Raw genomic sequence first — 16,176 nt, 5'->3', positions numbered from 1 at the left:
GAGAGTGCACTTCCCAGCTGATGGAAGAGACAGAGATCTGGGGTGCAGATCTCTGGGACTGTAGGTATGAAGAGCACAAGCACTCCAGAAGCTGAGGCATTAAGCCCCATGTCCATCATCATTGCCAGAGAGGAGAAGCCTATTTCAGATGAGCATAATCCCAGAGCATAATCCCAGAGCAAAACCCACATATGCCGTGAAGGTACATACAGAGTGCAAAATAGATGCAATAAGCAGATTAAAAGAAATAAATAAATAACCAGGCACCAGCTCATCCTTGTCCAGTTTGCAGGATACAGGCAGGCAGCTTCCTTAAGTCTTCTACTGGGCAGAAGCTAGAGTTTGTCGCTTAGCCCACACACTCCCATTCACCTTGATCCCAGTGCCAGTGATTGGTACTCACGAAGAAACAAAACACATACCAAGGCTGAAAAACAAGAGTTTACAACTTTTCCAACATTTAAGAGTCTTCACATCAATTTTTGGGTTCAAAGCCCTACCTTTCACACCCAAGTACTGAAATGGGAAATATCTGTCACCTTGTTGTGTCACCAGGCCTCATGAGCCAAGCGGCTGCACGTGCCCTTAACAACGCACGGCCACTGCGTGAAGACCTGGTTCATTCCAGAGTAACAAGCACCCTTCTTTACACAGCTAGCCCCAGGTTTCCAAAAATCCCCTACGCCCAAGGCCCAAAGCAGCCTTGCTGTTTGCGCAGCGTGGAGGTGCTCAGTAGTGTGCAAATACCTGCTTACCTGCAACAGGAGGAGGAGGAACCACCAAGCCTTACCCAGAGAGGCAGGACCCCCCTCGCAAGGGCTCTCCCCTCAGCTGACCAGCGCTGCTCACCCCAAACGTCAGCCACCCCTCCACCTGAGGTCCTGCCCCCACCTGAGGTCCTGTCCAGTGCTCGCTGGGAAACGGGGAACTGTAGCCCCAGCTTTATACACCTCCATCTGAGTTTATAAATAAAATGAGTCAATAAATACAATCCAGGAGAAGCTACATAAATTTTGGTTTTACATTATTTGTAGAAGTTCTCAAAGAAACAAGTTTCCTGGCTCTCTGTCCAGACACCTCTCCTCACCACGCAGACGCAGCCCACCTCTCCCACCGCTCTGCGGAGCCTGGCCTCCCACGCTCTCCACTGAAAGCCCCCGGCACAGCCCCTGCTCCTGCACAGCCCCGACCAGCGCCAAGCGCACAGCAGGCCAGCGCCACCACAGAGGGACGCCGGCCCCCCTGCTCACCGCGGGCACGCTCAGCCAGCACACCTAGCAGGTGCCCAGAGCTTCAGACGGGGCTTGGAGACCCTCAGCCCAGAGAGCAGCTCGCTGGCTTCCACGGGAGCTGTTAAGCCCTTCGGTTGGTACAAATCTCCTTCGGCAGCTGAAGTTACAGCTCACGTAAGCAGATCGCACTCTTGGGCATCTGCACGGCTCGTGTGCGGTTAGAAATAGCACAATGTATGGCCTGCTGGCATTTCCAAAAAATACGCCTGGGAGCTGAGAGAGGGGGGAAAGGGGGGCAGCAGATGGCACAAACAGGGAGAAACAGCACGGATCTAGAGGTCTCCAAAGGCAGCCGCGGGGGTCACCAGCCAAACGCGCAGTTTTGGGAACAGGCAAACCGGCAGGATGCTACCAGACGTGCAGCTCCAGACATCCCGTGCTGGGGCACACAGGCATGCCATGCAGTCTGTTTCAGACTTGTTCTCCTACTTTGTGTCAGCGTGCAGAGACGCTGACTCCAGGCTCTTTGGAGGGAGACTGAGAAATAGTAATTAAGGTGGATGCTTGCTTTTAGTTAACTGAACCATCTAGAAACCAGGCCAAGAAAAATCCCAAGCTTTCATCTTCTGGGCTGAAATATTTCAAGTGACCAGGCCCGTGCTTTTAAAAATGTAGCTATCACAGCAATCGCCACCACAACTTTATATAAGGTTATATAACCTTTTTGTGCCACTGGTAGAGCCGAAGAGAAGAGGTAAAAGATAAAAAAAAAAAAAAAAAAAGAGTGATTTATGCTGCTTCATAAACTGCTGGCAAGCAGTACTGGCTACATGCACATGCAAAGCCCTGAACATCTTTGAAGGTGAAGTCATAACCCAGTGTTCCAAATTTTACATTAGGCTTACTATATATAGCAAGTGTGCAATGAGCTCTGCTTCTGCTGTACATAGTGGCAGTGTGCTTTTTGTGATGAATGGCTAAATGTACGGATGCAGAGGGTCTATTAAGCTAATGGCAGTAAAATTAAGACCTTAAAAAGCCAGTATTTTCAAGTTTAATGGTTCCACAGCTTGGGGGTAGAGGGGATAAAGAGAGGGAGGAAGAATAAAGGATTTTCCAGACTGAACAAGCGAATGAATGTACAGACTGTAAACCTGTTTCATGCAGAGATGTATATGAAAATCTACAAGCAGTTTCCATAAAAAGTTTTACTGCATGGAAGGGCTGTGGGCAGGGGGGGAGATCTGTCTGAGGAGCCGTGCAGGAGGCTGACAGAGCAGAAAGAGAGACCCAGCCTCACGGCACTGCAGGATCTGCTCGGCCTGCCGAGCGCCCCGTACCCGCATGGACCAACACTCTCACCACGTACTGGGGCCAGAGCAACGTGCGCTCCTTGGAAAGCCCCTCATCCCACCACGCGATGTGTTCCTGGAGCAGGGACAGGAAACACAAGTCTCCTTCCCTCCTGCGCCCCAGCCCGTGGGAGAGCTGGAGCTGCGGCCCCATCCGCTGCTCGTCCCCACCGCCACGGGTGTGACACCATTCCCCAAGGGTCCGTCCCTGCCACGCGCAGGGGCTCCCCGCCGGACCAGGAGCGTGCTCAGCACGCTGCATCGCACACCCGTTGACCACATCTCTCTGGCAGCTGAACGCAATGCCCTGGCTGTGCCAGCAAACCTCTTTGTTTCAAAACCAGGAACGAGCTGGGGTGCTCCTCACTGCGAGAGACAACAGAAGAGCAGTGGCTTGTCTTAAGGAACTTGACTTTTATGCAGCTGCAACTTTAAATATGATGTTATCATGGAAACGAACAGAAAGTGAAATCCAAAAGCACAGGAGACTTTCTTATTCCCAAGAAAAGAGTCAAGGTTGGAGTGCTGAAGCAAACAAGTGCAGAACCCCAGCTAGCGTTGCCTGAGGCATCCCACAGCTGCAGAAGGAAGCAGTGCTGTGAAGCACAGGCCTTGCCAAGAGCAGCTGGGCCGCGGCCTTGCTCCGACTTCCCAGCCCACAGACAGGCTTTCCGTATGAGAAAGGCGAACATCCATTGCTCTGGGCTAGGGGCAGTCACGGCAGGGGATCGGGCCGCATCCTGGCTCCCACCCTGCGGGACAGGGCTGCCGACACGGCGCGGGGGCCCGGCACAGCAGCAGGTCAGGCTCCATGGGAAAGTAACGCCGTCCGCTGTCCTAGCGCTACCAGAGCCTCGGGTCTGGCCACAGACACTTTTTGCTAGCAGAGGCGCGCGGTTATAAAAGCCCAACAAGCAGGGGCGAGCCGGTATCTGGGGCTTTAAACCAGCTAAGAATAACCCGCCACGCGCCCAGCCACAGCGCAGGCATCTCTGCGGCACGGGCAGCGCGCACAGCGGCTCTCTGTACGTGACACACAAGCAGAAGCTACAAAGCCGCACGAGAAGATGCTGAGCGGGCATTTTTCTCCTGGCACGACTCTAAACCAAGGGTCTTGCAAATCTGACTTCTACAGGTCGCTAGTCTGCCGGTTGTTTCCCCAGAAACCTTGTTCTACTAGTCAGTTAATGACAGACACCTTTTAATGACAGAACACTTTTAACAAAGCATTTTCTTTGCAAAAAAAAGTGTAAGGACAGAATAATAAAAGCATAAAATGCTCATAGCAGCTTTTCCAACCCAAATCAGGTTTTTTAGAAAACTGCAATTGCTTCCTGTTTGATACACAGTCACAAATTACCTGAATTGTTTGTAAATTTTTCCAGTAATTGCCCTCCATGCTTTGCAGAACAGCGTCACATGCCAGAAGACAACATTTCACAACAAAAAGCATCAAAAACCACAAACTTCTGCCGCGCCCAGGAGTAGCATGAGCAGCGTCAGCCAGCGCTGCTGCTGAAGGCAGCTCCCGGACCCCCGCTCCTGTTCTGCGCTGATGGTAACAAGCCCTCCTGCAGCTGCCGGGGAAGTCACAGCAGGGCGGGTTTGACAGCGGCAGCGTGCAATATTACCAGTCAGATGCCTGCTCTGAGAAACCGCTTTGACAGACAGAAAGCTGTACTGCCTTGAGAAGCCCTCAGAGCTTTCAGACATTTAACTGCAGCTCAGATGTCACTGTGCTCCTAGGACTCGGGAATTGCAAACATCAGTGTAAACTGAATTATGCCCTTCAGGAAAGAACAGTCGATGAGCAACCGATGGAAATCTTTCAGTTCCACCTTAGGAAAATTCAAGGAAAGCAGTAAAATTCAATCCTCCTGAATGGAGAGAATTAGATATGGGGCAAGTCTCCGAAATAATTCATTGTTCTATACGTGATGTACCAAAACGCTAGACATGCTGGTTTGGTAGGGAATCTAAGCAAATGTGACATGTGGAACACGGGAAGTTTTGCTTTGCTTTCCCTGTTTTGAGGAACTGCAGTTGTTTATGCAGCTACTATACCCTCTCCAGACAGGCAGGCTGGCTCGCAGCTCCCCTCAGACACATGCACGGCAGGCAATCATCCTCTGGAAGCCAGCTGACGGAGGCCCGTGAAATGGTGATAGGCGCTGAATGTACCTATATACCCATACACACATGGAGGGCATGGCTGAAGAGTACAAAGGGGAGGAAAGCTCTGGCCCAATCCAGGCCATCCCATCATTTTTGTCTTAGCATCCTCAATATTTTCTGTGTTTCCCCCATTTACAGACCTGCTCTGTACCTATAGCTTAGATACCCACCGTGTCTGCAACAGCCCAGGTCTCCTCCAGAGCAAGCATTTCTTTTCCTTCTTCAGGTCTCACCCCACGGTCTTTCACCCCACATCTCGTGGCCAAGCCTCACTGTTGACATCACATCTGCAGTGGTCCTACTGGTAAGGGTGGGCAGCCTTTTCCTTGGGCTAACGCGCAATGGGAAAACAGCCTCTCACTTTAACTTTCAGGTTTAACTTTGAGCCCCTCTTGGCCACACACCTTCCCGTTCCCCACGGACTGACTGGCCTGGCCAGTCTGGCAGATCTGAAGCATCAGGGGGCTTCTTCACCCTGCCCCCTCTCCTCCCCAGTAGCCACCAGAGGTGGCACACCAGCCCACCCGGAGCTCCCGACAGCAGAGACAGCGGTCAGCAACGGTGATGACACCCGTTCTGCTAAAGCTGTCCCAAACCGCACACGCAAGCACAGTGCAGACAGCTCAGAAGAAGGATGAAGCTCCTTTAAACAGAGCACCGTTTGTACAGGAGCCATGGATTTTGACCACAATTCTCTCATTGGTGAGGACAGCATATTCTGGGCATCAGGTCTATTTATACTCCAGATCTAGCTAATAGGAATTGGGGTCCAACCCAAACACTCTTCATATAATAAAGTCTTTAGCCAGAGTTAAGTAGCATTTGAAGGGGCAAGATCAAGGATGACGCTTAAACACTGCTGCTGCTGCAGTTACGCATTTTAACTCACTCGAGCGTCCAGCCGTCCAGACACCTTGACCACACAGGATAAATATGTCACGCTCTGATTACTTACTCCAGCCGGGCTCGCTGGGATGGAACAATATAACTCAAGCAAATCCTTCATCACACTCAAGCAAGTGGTGAAGTCCCATGACAGAGGGTATTTAAAAAAAAAAAAATCCCTTTTCCCCTCTCAGGATTACGTGAGCACTGACCATCCTAGTCCCCCCACATCACAGCAGCTTAGACAGAGAACAGGCTACAACAGGAGTAGTACCGGCTTGTGTACACACAGTCCTAGCATGAGAAACAGCAGAAAAACTTAGGGGACAACATAATGAACCACAGCATATAAAGCAAGACCTTTGACAGCAAAACCCTTCCTAATGATTCGTTACGGTTTTCAGACAAAAAGTTAATCCCTCCCCTTGCTTAACAGTATCACAGACGAGCTCTTGTCTAGGTAGTGGCGACTGGAAGGTTGTGAAACGAGTCTACAGACGGTATTTCTGTTCCCAGTCACACCACATCCTGTATTTTTAGGTACCAAGTTTTCATCCTGGGCAAAGTTTTGACTTTTTGGTAAGAAAGGGAGTCCATCCCCCTCCATGCTTGCAACCAGTAAAAGCAAAATGTGGAGGAATTACAGAGAGTCAGCTCCCACCTGACGTCCTCAGAGGTTGCAGGTGAAGCGCAAAATGATTTAATTTGATGATCCAGCCCATCCCCAGCAACACTCCAACAGTTTAGACACAAGCCAAAACTGAAGTGCTGTGAGAAATGCTGAAATACCGTTCCCTAGTTCGAGACAGCTTTTGGTACCACCACTTTGAAGAGCCATAAAGAAAGTGCCTTCGGAAGAAATGCACAGCAGCAGGGTCAGAGGAACTGCCGGGCAGCAAAGGGCCCCCAAGGGCCCTCAACGGTCACAGGTAACTGGCAGGCACCAGGACCTAGGTATGACAAATAATCTCAGCTCCAAGAAAAGTTCCACTTCTTTGAACCAAGAGACATCCCAAAGAAACTTAAAAGTCTAGGAGCTGTTAGCCCTGCAGCCACACAGGATTAGTTTTGACGCAAATGAAGCATCCCCAGTACTCACCACATCCCAGCTGCAAACGGTGCTCACACACGACTACAGCTTTATCAGCTCTCTGAACAAGCGATGCTTGCTTCCTCACGATGTCAACTGCTCTGTACTCCCCTCTGCAAGCAGGGGCTCCAGTTCCCATGGTCCCCACCAAAGGTTTCAAACTAACGGCTCTAATCAACTCTGAAATGACCACCACCAACTAACAGCCAGGCATTTAAGTTTAACAATTATCAATCTCAGTTTTTAAGGAAAAACAAATGCAAACAAACAGTGGAATGTAGATTAAAAAACACACGGAGGTTTCTCATGGGAAGCATTAGTCCAGCAAGCACTCACCTGATACTGGAGGCGAAGTTATGTCTCAAACTGTGTTAAGAGATCTCTTATTTCTGGAGTCAGATGCTCTACTGCCTTTGCAGCTTCTGTGATAGCTTTCCGATACATCCCTTTCTTCTTGCGATTAAATCTCAGTTTGAAAAATTCAGAGAAAGGAGAGAGTTTTGAAACAGATAAGAACGAAGTCGTCGGAGAACCAAACCACGATACTTTAGCTTCTCGCCACGAAGGTTCCCCGTTTTCCTTCTGGCTAAGGTTTATGTCAAGAACACGTGCTGGCCACCACGGAAAACCATGAATTTTACCCCAAACAATATCCCCCACTGAAACAGTTCTTCCATCTTCTGTGACACATTTGGACACACTCTGGGTATGCAGTCTAACTGTTAGTGGCGGCACAATTTTACGCTCATCTTTTGAAGATGAAGAGACGGATGCATCATCACCAGGCAAAAAGTCACACATTTCTGGTGATGTTACTTCTGAACTAGAAGACTTGGATTCGTCTAGACTGTCATTACTACACACTGACAAACTAGAAGAATCTGCTTTTCTTTTACGATAATTCATAAGGAAAGTCAAGTTATCATGTCCATCTTTACCTTGGGGAAATCTTTTAAAGTCATCATCTTCACCTGAACTCCCTGAAGATACCTCAGCTAAACTTCTGTCTGCGGATTCATCATTGTAAAACGTGCCAGGATTGGACTCCCTGCTGTTCTGAAGGACATTTATTTCGTCAATAAGTTCCGCCTTATAAATGGAAACACTCTGACCATCATTAATACGATGGGGCTTCAGCCGTATCTTTGGGGGTGGGACATCCGCACTGGAATGCACCGGCCGCGTCAGCTTCAGTTTTGGAATGGAAGCAAGCTGGCTGCCTGCTGACTTGTCCATTAAACATTTGGTTTCTCGACACCGTTCAGAGTCTCTGGTCTCCTCTTGGTCCTCCCCTCCGTTCTGCAGTATTCGCTCTGGACAGAACGGTTTGACCGAGCCGTGCACCCGGGAAGGGATTTTTACAACTTCACCTTTCCCTTGTGGAGTACTGTAGGATATTTTTATAACTGGTGTTCGATGTACTAGTTCCCCAGAAAGTTTGTCATCCTCTCTCTTTTCTCTTTTGTTCCTTTTCTCCGTGTAGTCAGAATCGCTGTGCTTTTTCTGCTCTTTGTCCTGAATGCTCAGCTTCCTCCTGGTTTTAGCGTTCTGTCTAGCGGTGTTTGCATCCTCGGGGTTCAGAGTGTTTTTACACTTCTCACAGAGCACCTGCCTTGGCCGAAGCCTGATAGTGCTCATGATAAGCCTTCCCGGGTCTCTATTCCGTGACAAACGCCTCCTCGTTCTCTTTATAGTCCGTGGCGGTGGCTGAGGAACCCACTGGTTGTAGGTGTGCCGTAGCCACAGCGGACGAGGAAAGGGAGCGCCCTCGAAGTAGGGGGGGTAAGGAGGAAGGCTGCCAGGCGGCGGGGGAGGCAGGAGGGGGGGTACTTGCTCATCACCACTTCCTTTGGGAGGCTTTTCACCAGTGGGCTGCGGCTGCGGCTCCAGCTCGCCCTGCACAGCATCTCCGCCATCAGCAGCTCCGTTAGCGCAGGCGTCAGAAGGAGGGTCCTCGTGCTTGGGAAAGGAGGACGGGAGACAAAACAATCCAGACCTAAACAGGGCAAGAAGGACAGGGAGAGAAAGAGACAAAGAGTCAAGATGTTTGAAAGGTGCTTCTCTGGGAAGACTGTGCATAACAAACATGACAGTTTCTTTAAAAAAAGAAAAACCCAAACCCTCCCTCCCCGTAAAACCTCCCACAACTTCCAAATACTAAGAACGCAACATCTTCCCTTGACTTTTAAGACAAGGCAGCCAATTACGCCACTGAAAAAAATAACAGCATCTCAGGATTCAGGAAACGTGTCCTACTCCTCTGCCAAAAGAGGCATGGAGATCAAAACCTCTATTCCCACGAACTCTTTGCACAAAATTTTGCTCTAAGAAGTTTTATCACGCAAAGCTGTTCATTTTATCAGTGGGTTGGTAAAGCCACGAGGAGGGCTGTGATACAGATTATGCAAGCCTTCTGGCAGCTATTAAACTTCCTTTCTTCACACTGCACTGGCAAGGCTGATTTTCTAGCTTCTCATCCAAAATCGGAAGAGTCTGACTTGGATGGACAACCTGCACGCCCAAGCCACAGGCCCACCGGCGCACAGCTCTGCTCCCCTGCCCCCAGCCCGTCCACAGATGACTTTATTTGTTAAAACAGGAATACGCTACTGCTTCAGAACAGCCAGGCAAAGAATGACGACGGACTGTTGTTCAATGCCAAGTCTCATTACAGCTACCAAAGCCTGGACACAGTATCTTGCACAGATATTGGCAAAAGCAAATGCTCTGACACACAGCACTGTGACTCATGGCCCTGGGTTCCTGCACCAGAATTTATGCCCTTGGCCTGACATTAGAAATACTATGCTAACACAGCACTTGGACAAATATTTGCCCTGAAACACTGACTCAGAATGGCAATGCTCGCTGTCTTGGCTCTCCCGAGGTACTTCTGTAGAGACTACACCATCAGTGAAGTGCTTCAGCTCTTTTACTAATAGCAAAACGCTGTATGGGTGAGCCACGAAGAAGCCAGAGAGAGACGGAGAACGGTTAGACCAACCACTAGCGTTAGCTTCGGATGCTACATTCCCCCATTCCCCTCCTCACTAGCCATTGCTTTCCTTCCAGCCCCTGGCACAGGAGGAGCCTCTTGGTGGTGTTACCCAGAGAAGGACTTTGGCAACTGTTACGCAGAAGGGCACCAAAGAGACATTGAAGGCATCCACTCAGTCACACATCTCCTGATCAACAGAAGCACCACGTCACCACGACGGAGAGGAGCCTCCTCCCCCCACCCAGGCACCCAGCTCCCCGTGCCTTCCCCAGCTCTGTCCTCACAGAACGGGGAACACGGATCCCATTTAATACGGCTCTAATCCACTGGCTTCATTCTCCTTTTCCCAGTCAGCTCCAGACTGCATCCTTCTCACCTGACCGCCATGAAGACTCCCACCAAGTTTAAAAGTAAAGCTTGCATAAACCGAGCAAGCAGGAATTAGCCTGATTCTGGTACCAAGACACTGCCTGTCTCTGAAATAATGAGAACCACTGAGTTATCCAGACTGTGAAAAGTCCTTTCCCATTACTCAGACTAAGAGTGCAAGAACTTGCTGTTTAGATGACAGGTTAGTTTAACCGGGAAGCTCCAAGTTTGAATGCTAATGAGTCAAGAGGATTAAGCTGTTGAAACCACATAATGTGGAACAAAATGTTTTTGTTCTAAGAGGGTTTTGTTTTTTTTTTTAAACAGAGACAACTGAGAATGTAGGTGTCTTTCAAATGACAACCAGAAAGCCAGTACAGTTTGTACAGCCAGAGATGTCAGCATCATTCATAAAACAACTGAAATTTATCTCATTTCCCAAGGCCTGGCTGTGAATTTTGGCTATTTTATGCAATGAGATTGTCTAACTTGGTCACACCAGAAAACTCTACTGAGGACCTTGTGTTCCCCACGTGGACACAAGCCCAGCTCCCTCAGCTCCTGCAGGCCAGCCCAGCTCCTGTCTGCTCTCCACAGCCTGGTTCTGAGCAGGCAGGTCATAGAGCCATTTGGGTGGGAGGCCATCCATCCCAGCCCCCCTGCCAGGAGCAGGGACATCTCCAACCAGATCAGGTTGCTCAGAGCCCCGGCCAACCTGGGCTTGAACCTTTCCAGGGATGGGGCACCCACCGCCTCTGGGCAACGTGGGTCGGTGTTCCACCACCCTCAGTGTAAAAAATGTCTTCCTTCTGTCTAACCTGAACCTCCCTCTCTTTTAAAACCATGACCCCTCGTCCTGTCACACCAGGCCCTGCTGAAGAGTCTCTCCCCACCTTTCCTGCAGCCCCCTTTAGGCACTGGAAGGCCGCTCTCAGCTCTCCCCGGAGCCTCCTCTTCTCCAGGCTGAACAGCCCCAGCTCTCTCAGCCTGGCCTCACAGCAGAGGTCCATCAAACCCACTTCCTTCCCGAGGACCCAGTGTGGCACGAAACTTCCCGCCTGGCAGAAGCAAAGCACTCAGAGGTGAACTTCACGGGGTGACTTACGCTTGTAAAGTTAATGTATTAGCACGCTGTAACCCTGCTAGGTTTGGAAGGGCCCACCCTGCCACAGGAACGCGCTCCTGCAGACCCCAGCCTCGCGGCAGCATGCGGGTCAATGCCCTCCCCGGGGAGCACAGCGGGGCAAGAAACGAGCGCGTCTGTGCTTGGGTGCCTGTGCCCCGCTGCCACTGCAAGGCCCTGGACCAAGGCTAACCGGGACCGCAGGGGGACTGGGAGCAGCCCCTGGGCCCTCCTGCTCTGGCTGGCCCAGGCTGGCAGGGACACCAGGGCTGTTAAGCCGTTTTAACCAGAAGCCTTTTAGCCTGGGGTCCTGCTAGTTTAGACTTGGTACAAAATACAAGGAAAAAGTCCCAAATGATCAGAAGAGGCCCTGTCACCCAGAGTCAGTCCCTGCCCTGCGCCAGGGCACCGCTTCAGTAGCTCTTCAGCACAAAGACGCAGCAGCACCAGCGGCTCAAGAGAAAACACCCCACCTGCCTTGTCCGAGGGATTACAGGACCTGCCAGGCTGAACAACAAAGCAGCTTAAGATTTGTTTTTGAGGGCAGCAGCTCCCACCCAGCCAGGTAGTGGCTCTGGCAGGGACGGCCACGGCCAGGCAGGGAGAGATGATGAGCTCTGCAAATCCTGCTGCGGCACAGCGGTGCAGCAGGACTGCTCCTGCGCTGGGGCGGGCGGCCCACCGCTGCATCCTGCATCCCACCACGGCATCCACAGCGCCAGGGAGAGGCACGTTCCGCACGGCCGCAGCACGGGGTGCTGGGAATTGCGAGACACACGGCCAGGTGCGCTGACTACGCGGCCCAGTCCTTCCTGCCCCGTTCTGGGCTTGGGACCCCGCGGTGCAGAGGCAGGTGCAGCTCAGGCTGGATGGAATGAGTCCGTTTCCAGTCTGCCTGCCACGCCAGATATGGGCGGAGGCAAGAAGAGTTCTGCCGCCTCGCTCGCCTGCTTCCCCACGCGGCAATGTGCACCCCAGAAGACCAAGCTCCTTCAGACTCCTTCAGCCATGGAGAAGCCAACTAGAAGCGATTAAGCCCTACCCTTGGAGAGCGTCAGCCAGGTGCTGTGCCCACAGCCCCCGGTGCTCCCCCACTGCCACCCCCATCACCCCCTCTGAAGCCACCTTCCACACCGGCACAGCTCCTTGTAAGAGGATTTAGCTCCGGTGTCTTTCCACCCACTGCAGAACAAAGTACGTTTCGTCCGACACACTTTGCCTTCCAGGAGCAGCTTGCTTTTACCAGGAGGAGAAACATCAGTTTCACTAGGTTTCCCTCCGTCCCCCACGCTTTTTTGCACAAATCCGGGGGTAGTTAACATGTGTCTATCTACTCACCACCACTACTCATTCCGCACATCTACACCCGCTCCAGTAAGACGAAGGTGCCCCAGTCGGTGGGTTAGGGGCATGAGTGGCTGTGCAGGTATTACAAGCAGCAGGAAACACCGCAGAAGGCGATTTCATCCTGTTTGTAATCCCCCTTTCTGGGGAGACGGAGCCAAATGGACTCAGTTACCTCAATCCAACCTCTGCTTGGAACAGAAGACATAGTCCTCCAATTTATACCCATGCATAATTAAAAGCCAACTAATTATAAGCTCAGTTGCAACAAAATTGCCAAGTCTTGTTATCAAAAACACTTTAACTGCAGTCTAAATGCATTTAAATCTCATGAGCACGGATGCCAGGTAGCCTACTGTCTAAAGGAGGGAATTTATTAGGAAAAAACCCACCACCAGTCACTCTAAGTACTGGTGCTGGCTGCGTGCACTATCTAGGCTGTGCTCAAAAAGGGGTGCCTGTAGGAAGCCAATTTTTTCTTCAAATACTTTCTTCCCAGCCATTGGAAAAGTCAGGTGCGCATTTTTAACAACACCCCACTGTTCCCCAGGCACAGGGGAGGCAGGCTGCAGGCAGGCACACCGGCGCACGGGGCAGAAGGCAGGCGGGCTCCTGCCCACAGCCGCTCCCGCCTCCCACGCAAGCTGCCTGCAGGCCGAGCCCCCGCAAACGCGGGCAGGCGGTTTCGGGTTCAAACCTGCGCCTGCCTCTCTGCAGCTAAAATTAATGGGAGTCTGACGGTGGGCCCCGGATGGAGAGGGATCTCCCGGCTGCCTTGGGGCTTGGGGTTGCAGGCCTGCCTCCTGCCCAGCTCCTCACGTTAGCCGCTACATGTTCAGAGAAATAAAACAGATTTGTGTTGTACATAATGCTAAAACCAGTTTAACACACACAAGAAAGCTGAAGAGCCACCACACAAGCTTTGCCGCTCCTTCTTTTGGGGTTCTCCCCTCTCGTACAGGTAAAACGACCCACTCTGGTTGCTCCTCTCCTGCCAGTCCTGTCCCACTGCCCACATGGCATCGACTGCAGCCCGGGAGGGACGGGCAGACCATGTGGTAACCCTGACACACAGGGCACAGCCAGCGAGACATCGCTCCATCAGCAGGGCAACGGGGAGGAGGAGGGAAAACGCTTTTGCCACATCTCTGTTTTGGGGCCTTCAAAGTTCAGCACCAAGCTGACAAATTCCCGCTGCCTCTGGGATGTATCTCGGCCTTCACCTTCCGACCACCAGCAGACTGACTCCTGTACTCAACTGCTAACACGGTGGGCAGGATCTCTCCTTCCCTCCACATCCCAAATCTACAGCTGCTGCAGGGGACAGGGTACTTTCATCCTGCTCCTCACACTTACCCGAAGTCACTGAGGCCCACCAGGAGCCGGGCACTCCCCTCACATTCGACACTCCCTTCCTGCTGACAGCCACAGCCAGAGGCCACGGCTCTCCAGCCATGTGCTGCTCCGCATTCAAGTTCTGCACAGCATCCAAAGCGGGGAGCCCTCCCTGCCCACCACCCGGACCCTGGCCCCATGCAGAGAGCCTCCCCTCCCAGAGCTACAAGAGACTTGTGGAAGCTGAGATCTCTACCCAGGGCTTCTGGAGAGACAGGCGGAATGTGCTCCCGCTCCATCGCGGCCCTAAAGCGATGATTCAAACACAGTGCCAGGCGGCACCCAGAAGCCAGGCCGCATTGCTTCGCGTTTCTCTACCTGAAGCAGCACTACCGCACCAACGGGCCCACTCACAGATTTTGGCTTCTTTGAAGGCGAGGAGAGGCAGCAGCAATCCCATCTCCATGTAACCCTGGGGGCAGGGGGGGCATCCGAAGGCTCACCTTTTGTCATAGACAAGCCTGATCCTCAGCAATTACTGGAGCGGGCGGGAGGAGATAAAACACATCAACAAACCCCTTCTTTCTGCCCTCCCCGTTCCACTTCAAGTCAGGAAGGGAGACGCTGCCGCAGCACCCCGACTGCAGGTCCAGGCAGCCCCCGGCCGAGCCGCAGGTCTCCCGGTCAATGGGACGGCAAGAGAAAAACACCAGCCCTCAGAGCTGACCCCAGCACTTGGGCACCTGCAGGCTACCCGCCGCCCTCCCGCCCCGGCAGAGATCAGCGGCACCAGCCGCAGGGCTGGGCAGCGAGGGGCTCCAGGAGCACCCGACAGCCGGGGAGGGAACACAGGGCTGGTCCTCTCTTGGGTCCCCTGGGGGCTGAGGGAGCAGAGAAGAAAAACATCACAGACAAAGCTAGGGAAGAAAACCCAGAGGAAAAAAAAAAGCGCACGTTGTCACTAGGGAGGAAGAGGACTGGAATGTGAAAAGACAGACCCAGCTGGCTTTTTGAACTGACTGAAGAGATGCGCACTGCTCCCTGTTCTGGCTGGAACTAGACACCAGCAAGGGTTTATAGACTCTTAATAGAGTTAGATGCCTGAATACTTCTGGAAATCTGGCTCCAATTTTCCGGGATAGCCACATGAAACCAAATAAACTATGAAAATTAAGTTCAGAAGTCTTGCTCCATACATCTCCTAGGAAGAACGAGAGAGGTGAGGCTGGCTGTACTCCTACCCAGCACGAACTGCCCGCTCACGCGCTGAGCGGACAGAAACCAACCCCCTCTTCTGAGCTTCAGCACAGCGCGAGGCCGCCCAGCCTGGCCCCGTTAGTGCTGGGGCAGCCGCACCGACCGCCGGTGCCGGCAGAAACGCTGCGGTCAGCGCGGGTGGGACCAGCGCACCCCCCGCCAACGCCCCCTGTCCCCCGGGCCAGGCCCGCCGCGCCCGCTCAGGGAACGGCCCTCTCGGTGCCACAGGGGACGCAGCCGGCGCGGCACACCCCCGCACCCGAGCCGCGGCAGGGGAGGCCACGAGGCTCCGCCGCTGCCGCCGCAAAGCCAGACACCGGGGGGGCAGACCCCCGGGACCCCCCCGCGGAGCGCGGAGCGCGGGCTGCGGCCGCGGGCCGGACCCCGCCGAGCGGCGGCGGGGGGGAAGGGGAAGGAACGACACAGCCAGCCCGGCCTCGGCCCCCGCCTTCCCCCGCGCCAGGCCGGCGGGGTCCCGCGGCGGAGGAGCGGGGGCGGGCGGCCCCGGAGGGCGGCGGGGGGTGGGACGCGCTCGGCCCGGGCCGTGTGCGAGGGTAGCGGCCCGGCCCCGCCGCAGCCTCGCCGCTCCCCACGGACGGGCCCGAGGGCCGCGCACACCGCTCCGGCCCGCCAGCAGCGGGACGGGACCGGTACCGCCAGCCCTGCCGGGCCCCGCTCCCCCCCCCGCAGGCGGCCCGGGGTCGCTTTGTTCCCGCCGGGCCGGGGCCGGGCCGCCCCGGGCGAACAAAGGCCGAGCGCCGCCGGCGGCGGGGGCAGCGCGGGGCCTCGACTGCGGCCGGGCCGGCCCCGCTCCCCCCCGCTCCCGCCGCGGCCGCGGTACCCCCGTACTTCTTGGTGCAGTCGAGCAGGACGCCGGTGAAGCGGCGCTCCCCGCAGCTCAGCGTGACCACGAGCGTGTCGTTCACCATCTGCTCCACCAGCACCGGCAGCCACGCGCCCACCCGCGGCGACGGCGCCCCCGCCTCCTCCTCCGCCGCTTCGGCCATGCTGCCGCC

The 16,176-nt window shown here is 53.8% G+C and overlaps 1 protein-coding gene across 2 annotated transcripts in view; it reads right to left on the bottom strand.

Annotated features, from left to right (window-relative positions):
* PWWP2B (PWWP domain containing 2B) overlaps positions 1–16,176 on the bottom strand; it is a 60,606-nt gene extending 44,430 nt beyond the window's left edge. For both annotated transcript variants that reach the window (XM_086752581.1, XM_086752582.1), the window contains exons 1-2: positions 16,010–16,176; positions 7,071–8,730 (exon numbers count right to left, since the gene is read on the bottom strand). In XM_086752581.1, the coding sequence (XP_086608707.1) occupies positions 7,089–8,730; positions 16,010–16,167 (1,800 nt within the window). In that variant the 5' untranslated portion in view covers positions 16,168–16,176 and the 3' untranslated portion in view covers positions 7,071–7,088. The remainder of the gene's footprint in view (positions 1–7,070; positions 8,731–16,009) is intronic.

The sequence above is a fragment of the Chlamydotis macqueenii genome, chromosome 7, assembly GCF_036417535.1.
Source record: "Chlamydotis macqueenii isolate bChlMac1 chromosome 7, bChlMac1.mat, whole genome shotgun sequence".
Lineage (NCBI taxonomy): Eukaryota > Metazoa > Chordata > Aves > Otidiformes > Otididae > Chlamydotis > Chlamydotis macqueenii.
The sequence above is the reverse complement of the archived record's forward strand: the minus strand, read 5'-3'. Positions and strand labels throughout refer to the sequence as shown.